Below are 8,159 nucleotides of genomic sequence, written 5' to 3' on the forward strand. Positions count from 1 at the left end.
AAATCCTTCTCTCTTCAAGTCTCCCATAAAACCCTCTCCAAACTTGAGAGAAATTATCTCCAAAAAGTACTACTCTCTTGTGAAAAGTATAATGGTTTGGAACTTGTAAAAATTAATAAGAGGTTTAGTATTTATAGCCATCAGAAATTAGTGCTAGCGGATAGTTCGGCGAGATTAGTTGAGTTTGCCGAATGACTCGGTGACCCGCCCTTCTTCTGTCTCATCACCTTTTAGTCCTTGCCTTCATCATCTTCACGTTCTTGACCATTGGGCGGTATAGTACTGCTTCGCGGAACTATTCGGCGAAGCGCCGACTACTCCTTTCATCGCCTTTCTGATCCTCTTCTTTCAGGGCTTCGCATACTGGAACAAAGGGTGGAGTCTGTCCTTTCGGCGAATCACCAAAGGTGCTTGGCGATGCTCAGGCTTCAGTTTCTTCGTTCTTTTAAGTCTTTTTGTTCCTTTTTGCGCTTAAGTGTCCATGCTTCCACTAAAACTTCAAGCACCTGAAACTTAAGAGTTTTCATCAGATATTAAGAAAAAATAAACATTTGAGGACACTATTTCTATCAAAATAAAGCCCTAAATGAATCCAATTTGTGGACTCATCAGCAGATCGCCGAGTTGATGGGCGATCTCGACTAATGACGCCGAATGATCCGCTGCAGCACAGATTTCTGAAAACTATAAATACTCGTTGATAGTTGAAGCTTAACATCAGATTTTTAATATATAATTTTTAACATAGATTTTTGAGTTCTAAGTTTGGAGAGGGTTTTGAAGAAATTGAAGATTCAAAGGGTTTCAACTCCAACAATTTGGGTTTGGGTCTCTTGGATTCTTCACTCTTGGCTTGTTTTGAGACTAAAATCTTCATACCCATTTGAATGCAAACTCATTTTGGTACAAATTTCTCTCTCTTTTACATGTCTAGCTAAAATCCCAATTCTTGTATGTGAATATGGGTTAGATTAATTGTTGGGTCTTGCTTGCTGATAGTTTATTTATTATTTAGATGTGATTTCATTTAGTAGTTGTGTTGGAACTTAATGAAATTGTAGTTCAAATTTGATTTCACCTTTGTGTTTTCGACTTGCTCGAGAGAGAGGTCGTAAAACTAACACTACTAAATTGATGGCCGGTGGTAATGGGTCGACATGAGGTTCAACTCGAGAGAGTGAACCCCAGTCCTTCCCCCACACACTTAGCTTGAGAGAGTGAGTGGGCTAAGGAAGAGGTTGTTCTTCATGCGGCAAGTGGGTTTCCGAGAGGAACCCATTTGATTCGGGGTAAGTTGTTCGAGAGAAAACTTACCCCTACTATAGTCTAGCCTAGTCACAAATATTCAACGAAATTACTATCAAAAGCATGTAACCAACGATCTAGTCTATCCCGTATTCCTTTCACATCCCAAGAATCCCTTCTCCGTGAGTAGTACCCTTTGCATTTTTGCTATTTTTGCTTACTTGTCACAAACCCCCATTGATAATTGACGCTTGCGTCACCCCTTAAGATTTAACATATTTATATTCGATAATGTTTTTAGCTATGACTAATTAGAACTAAATTTTATTTTCTATTAATTCTCAAGCCCACTCCCTTGGGACTCGACCCCAACCCTTGGTTGGGTTACTATACTATTGTACGATCGTAGATACTTGCATTGGAAGTTGTGTCTTGATTATGCAAACATCAAGAACAGTTTGCCTATATAACTTAGTTTGCCTCATCGTAGCTGCACATTCATTTTGTTCAATTAAGAACACTATTCAAGTCATCAGTTTTGACCACAATCGACCCTAAAATTTGAACAAGAACAACCATAATAACACACACAAGAGGTGGCAAAAATTTAAACTTGGTTCAAAACCATTTCAACGCCATTTTCAAATTAAAACAATGACACAATTTATAAACAGCAAGAATCCAACAACCAAGATATATATAAACCAATAAGCTCAATATTCACAAAAACACCATCAAAATCGAACCAATATTCACAAAACAACCCTCTAAAGGTAGATATGGAAATACCACACCCCACTAAAAAAATACGCAGTTGTCCTCAAATGCAACTAAAATAGAAACAGTCTAAAAGAGAACATAAAAGAGGAAAAGAGAATCATCCTGCCAAGCTATGCTTGGGGTGAAGTCTGCATATCCAAAACTTCCTCTGTCTGGGAATTAGTGCCCAGTATCTCAGCATACTTGGCTTCACTGGAGCCCAATATGGGAACATCCCTCAAAGAGGGTTGTACACCTGTATGCACCATGGCTCCCTTTAGGTATGCCAAATTATCATAGACAGCCGCATCAGTCACACCTAGCTGCTCCTTATCTGTCTTAGCCTCGGACTCAGCAACAACATCATCAGCTCTAACCTCATCTCTGGTGGTAGCCGGAGGCACCTCAGAACAAGCTGGAATATCTACACTAGGCATGTCGAGAATCTTCATGGTAAAAAATAGTGAAGCAAAATTAGTGGACTTCAGGTGGTCCACATCTGTTCTCAACCCAGTAATGTCGGCCTTCAAGGTTTTCACAACATCAGTGGCTCCCTGGACCTTCTCACACTCCTCCACTCTCACAGTTAGGGCATCCAAACCCAACTTGTGGTCCCTCATCTCAGCCCTAAGTGGGGCCCAGGCAACAACTATCGCCCTCTCTATCATACAGGCATAGCATCTTATACCCGGGAGGCACGCACATCAGCAGATTGGGCTAAATGGCCCATTTTGTAAAGAATGGCCTGGGTGATAGGGGTCGGGAGGTAGAAGCAACAATAAAAGATCTAGGGGGAGGGGGTGCATCATATGTAGTCGGAATCTTAGAAGAGAAAGGTACATGTGTACCTGAGGGACGTATTCACCGGTGTTTCCCTCCTCCTGTTAGCCTCATCTCGTTGATACTCGGCCTCAATACACTAGATGTCAGTAAAGGAGGTAGGTGTCACCTCCAAATCCGTCTTCTTATCTCTAGGAACATGGACCCATCTGCACAACTCGGTGATCAACACCGGGAATGGGAGCAAAGTCTATCTCTACTTGGATCTCATGGCCATCTACTGCTCAATAAGTAGCCCCAAATTCAGCTTATGGTGAGAAATGATATTCCCTAAACTTGCCGCCATCGGGTGTCTGAGGATGGATTCATTTTGGGATGGCATGATGGTGTTGCTGATGAACCTGAACCAGTATGTGGCAGCAACATTCAAGTCCTTTTTCTCTATCGGTGCACCAACCTCTATCCACCTCGGGGTGGCATCAAATATAAGGGGTTCTAGCAAACCCTTCAGGTCCTCCAAGGTCTTCTTCTGGATCAGATCAATGTATTGGTGCATGATATCATAAGTGCACCCCAAAACATCATTGATGTAGTCACAACAACATTTAACCTTCTTGCCGCAAACAATCACAAGACCAACCAGCCTGAACATGCTAGCCTTCTTCTTCCCCTAAGGGACCAGCTCACCATAGGCCAAATATAACTCCCAGACCCAATTGTGAATTTAGGGGCCCCGGGGTTTGGTGAAGATCTCGAACTTGTGGAATTTGATAGTGTTCTTGTAACACTTGGCAAATTAGTAGGCAAAACTATAGCTTAACATGAGGGTTAGAATCTTAGATGTAACTCCCCGTACTTAAAAATAAAGGGGTTTAGTGTTAGAACGTCAAGATATGACCCTCCAAGGATCAACCATGGCTCCTTGAGGAGGACCCTGGAAACTGCCCAAAGGCAGTGGACCACGGATGGACCCAAACCTCGTGGGTCAGCCCATACCTTGTGGGTGTGGAGCCATGGGTCAAACCCTGGAATCAGGCTCTCTGAACCCAATCCACGCTTCACCAGCATGGGCCGTGGGTCGAACTATGGTCCACCAGTGAGGGTCATGGGTGGTGGCTTGGGGACTATTTTGAGAAGTTAGTTTATGTAACACCCCAGAAACTAGTAGGCTAAACTAGAGCTTAACGTGAGGGTAAGAGACGTAAATGTAACTCCCCATACTTAAAAAATAAAGGGGTTTCATGTTAGAACATCAAGGTACGACCCCCAAGGACAAACCACGGGTCCTTGAGGAGGGCCCCTAGACACTACCTTGGCACTGACCAATGGAGGGAACCCATGCCTCGTGGGTCAGACCACGCCCGTGGGTAAAAGGGCCGTAGCTCAAGACCCTGAGACCAGTTCTCTAAACCTAGACCATGGTTCACCAGCATGGGCCATGGGTCCAACCATGGTTCGTCAGTGGTGGGTCGTGGGTGAGGCTTGTAAACCTCTTTTTGGCAGTTAAGTTTAAATGTGTTTTTGGGTTTTCCGATTTTTATTAACATTAACTGACATCGTTTTATTCTAAATTATACTAACTATATAATGATTTTAGACCCCCTAAATTAAGTTATCTTCCTCATTATTCCAAAATCCCAAATCAAAATCAACTTTCCCTAAATATTCTCTCTCTAGAACTTCAAGGAAGAAGAAGAAGGAAGTTGGAGCTAGGGTTCGAGGAGAAAGGTTTACTTCTCAAATTCATTGGATTTCATTGCTAAGGTATGGTAGCTATTCATCCATGGATAGAATTAATCCATAATGCCCCTTCAAAAGCCCAATTTCAAAGATAGAATCCAAAAGCTAGGGTTTGACTCCAAGTCATAGATTTCTTTAATAAAATGACTCTAATGTTTCAAGTACTTTATATTATGATTGAATTGAGATTTATTTTGGGTTTTATGTTGAAATCCCCAAGAATCCATGAAATCCCCATATTCCCAATTTATGATCTTGATGTGGATGAATAGATGAAAGATGAATATTACGCGATTATGCTTGTAGTAATTGAGCTATTTGAATTATGTTATTAGCCATGTCTAATTTATTAATTCTAGATGTGTTGATGGAATATGATTTTTTATCCTTGAAAGGCAAAGTATGAGAATTATGCATGATCATGAGAATTGTGTATATGCTTTAAGAACACTTTGAGAGTAAAGTGATTATGATTATGATCTAGTTGTTGTGTTGTTGAAAGGTTATCCTCATATACACACTTATGTATGAATATGATATGATGTGAAAGGTTTTCTCACAATATGATGATTCTACGGTTGAAAGGCTATTCTCACCTATTGCATCTATGAGCTATAGTATGAATTATGTTGGATTGAGTGTCAAGACATTCTTCCATGAATATGAACTTAAGTCAAGATTTAATATGTAATCCGTGGGGATTAATGCTTAGCACCTAGTGGATATTAAATATGAGATGGAAACTTGTACAATAGTTGAGTCTGGCTTCCCAATGAAAGCTGTTACACTAGTTGAGTCCAGCTTTCCAAATGGGTTCCTTCTACCTTAGTTGAGTTCGGGTTCCCAAAGTATGTATCTCATGAGATGGAAACCTTATACCTTAGTTGAGTCCGGGTTTCTAGTAGAAATTGCCTTATCCCATAAACTATGTGCCCTAATATGTTATTTAGCTAGTGGATCCACCTAAGCTAAGAGTATGGAAACCTTAGGCAAGTAGGACAACCCTTTTTTGGTGTGGGTAGACACATGATTCCATGTAAGCTCACATGGTCTATGTCGGTTAAGGCTTATTCCCCACTATGATAGTATGAACTATACAATATGAATTATGAACTATTGTTACTCAAGAAGCTTTACTTAGTATGGGTGAGATTATGGGGTCTTATTCATTCATTGCACAAGTATGCTTTGAGGGTATTTATGACATGTTCCTTTTATAGTATGATGATATATGTAATGAATATGTGTTTCTACTATCTTCAAAATGATGTTTTAACTTAGTAAATTGCATGCATTCAACTAAAATGTCCCTTTTTTTTGCATGTTTTCATTATTTCTATGCATGACTATCGTACTTAGTGCATTTTTGTACTAACCCATGCTTTTCCTATATTTTCCCAAGTGTAGGGTCCACTTCTCAAGGTGGTCATCATTGTGGCAAAAGCTTGGATTTGCTTATTCTCCTAGCTTGTTGGTGAGTCCTCATGATTCGAGGACGAATGTTACCTTTGTAGTTCTTTTCTTCTATTTCCTTTTCGGACTATGTTGTATGGGTTGTGACCCTATTTGATTCAAGTATTATAATAGATCGCTATGCTGAGACAAGTCTAGATGTGCGCTTTCCTTTATGAAAATTATGGACTTGAAATGCATTTTTAATCTTTATTGTTCTATGGTTATGTTATGATATGCTAAGTGGCTTACATGGTGCCTTTCGGGGTTCTATGTGCCTTGTTACACTTAGTATCAAAGCACGAGGTTTATAATGATTCTAGGATGATGTCTCATAAGCCACGTCTAGTAGAGTCTTGTTCATAAGTGTGAAACGTGCCACATTTATGAATGAGAGGCTATAAGATGTTGAGGAAATTTCACTTCTTTCATTACTCTTAAGTTCTGCAATAGAGTTTAACTATATAAAGTCCCTCTCCTAATCCTTCTCTTGTGTCTTCAAGATATGAATACATGAAGGGCTAATGCTAGAAGGATGGAAGATGAGAATGTGAATCAAGGAGCTCTTCCTCAAGCTAATCAACCTCTGGTTGATCCTGTGGTTGAGAATGTGACCCATGCAGAGTTTAGGTATAGTATCCAAATGTTGTCTCAAGTAGTGACGGCTCATGCCAATAGAGAAGATGTAGCTCCGGTGAATCCTAATGTGAATTCGACTGCTTCTAGGGTTAGGGATTTTACTCGAATGAACCCTCCCAAATTTTATGGCTCCAAAGTGGAAGAGGATCCCCAAAGGTTTATGATGAGGTTTATAAAGTTCTTACTATTATGGGGTGTATTCATAAGAGAAGGCGCAATTATCCGTCTACCAACTAAAAGATGTTGCTCAAAAATTGTACGATCAGTGGAAGGGTTGAGGACCCATAGGGGCGGGCCCGGTAGGATGGGAACTGTTCAAATCAGAATTTCTTGATAAATTCTTTCCCTGAGAGTTGAGGGAAGCTAAGGTGGAAGAGTTCATTAACCTTCATCAAGGAATTATGAGCGTGAAAGAGTATGCCCTAAAATTCCCTCAATTGTCCAAGTATGCTCCAACTATAGTGGCGGATTCGAGGGATAAGATGAGTAAGTTTTTGACGAGTGTTTCCGACTTGGTTGAAAAAGAATGTCGCACGACAATGCTCCATCATGACATGGATATGTCAAGGCTTATGATGTACGCTCAACAAATTGAGGAGTAAAAACTCAAGGAAAAGAATAGAGAGGTGAAAAAAGCTAGAACCGGTGATGGGAACTTCTCCATTGCTAGGTCAAATGGACAAGGTCGACCAAGGTTTAGACAATGTTTTTCCAACCAAGGCTCATATAGTGCTCCAAGGGTCAACAAGGATAGGGTTTCCAACCCTAAACTTCAAGAAGGTAATAGTGGTTGTTCTTATGTGGCTAGGCCTAATTGTGCAAAGTGTGGAAGAAAGCATGATGGTAAGTGCCTAGTTGGCACTGATGGGTGTTTTAGTTGTGGGAAGATTGGCCACAAGATAAGAGATTGTCCTATGCTCAAGGTTAAGGGAAGAGAAGATAAAAAAGCTCCTCCAAGCGGTTCAAACTCCAACGACCCAAAGAAAAATCGCTTTTATGCTCTTCAATCCTCAGGTGACAAAGAGAGCTCCCCAGATGTGGTGACCGGTAAAAGCTTTCATATTGATGTGTATGGCTTTTTAGATCCCAGTGCTACTTTGTCCTTTGTGACACCTTATGTGGCCATGAAGTTTGATATACTCCCCGAAGTGTTATTATAACCTTTTTCGGTCTCTACCTCGGTAGATGATTATGTGGTGGGTAGAAGGGTTTATAAAAGTTGTCCTATTTCCTAGTCCCATAGAGTTACTTTGGTGGATTTGGTAGAGTTAGACATGTTAGACTTTGATGTGATGTTGGGTATGGATTAGTTGCATGCGTGTATTCCTCTATCGATTGTAGGACTCGAGTGGTTACATTCCAATTTTTAAATGAACCTATCTTATAGTGGAAGGGGGGAAATTCTACGCCTAGAGGTCAACTTGTCTCTTGTCTTAAAGAGGAAGATGATCTCCAAAGGGTGTATTTACCATCTTGTTAGGGTGAGGGATGTAGATTCTGAAACCCCTTCTCTTGAGTCAGTTCTGGTAGTTAATGAGTTTTAG

The 8,159-nt window shown here is 40.6% G+C and overlaps 1 protein-coding gene across 1 annotated transcript; it reads left to right on the forward strand.

Annotated features, from left to right (window-relative positions):
• Positions 1 to 6,511: 6,511 nt before the first annotated feature.
• LOC125813907 (uncharacterized) lies at positions 6,512 to 7,775 on the forward strand. The gene is made up of 2 exons (XM_049493386.1): positions 6,512 to 6,771; positions 7,286 to 7,775. Exons 1-2 carry the CDS (start codon positions 6,512 to 6,514, stop codon positions 7,773 to 7,775), a joined length of 750 nt encoding a protein of 249 aa, XP_049349343.1.
• The last annotated feature ends 384 nt before the right edge of the window (positions 7,776 to 8,159 follow it).

The sequence above is a fragment of the Solanum verrucosum genome, unplaced genomic scaffold (genome assembly GCF_900185275.1).
Source record: "Solanum verrucosum unplaced genomic scaffold, falcon-dt-bn FXZP01000407.1, whole genome shotgun sequence".
In the NCBI taxonomy this organism is placed as follows: domain Eukaryota; kingdom Viridiplantae; phylum Streptophyta; class Magnoliopsida; order Solanales; family Solanaceae; genus Solanum; species Solanum verrucosum.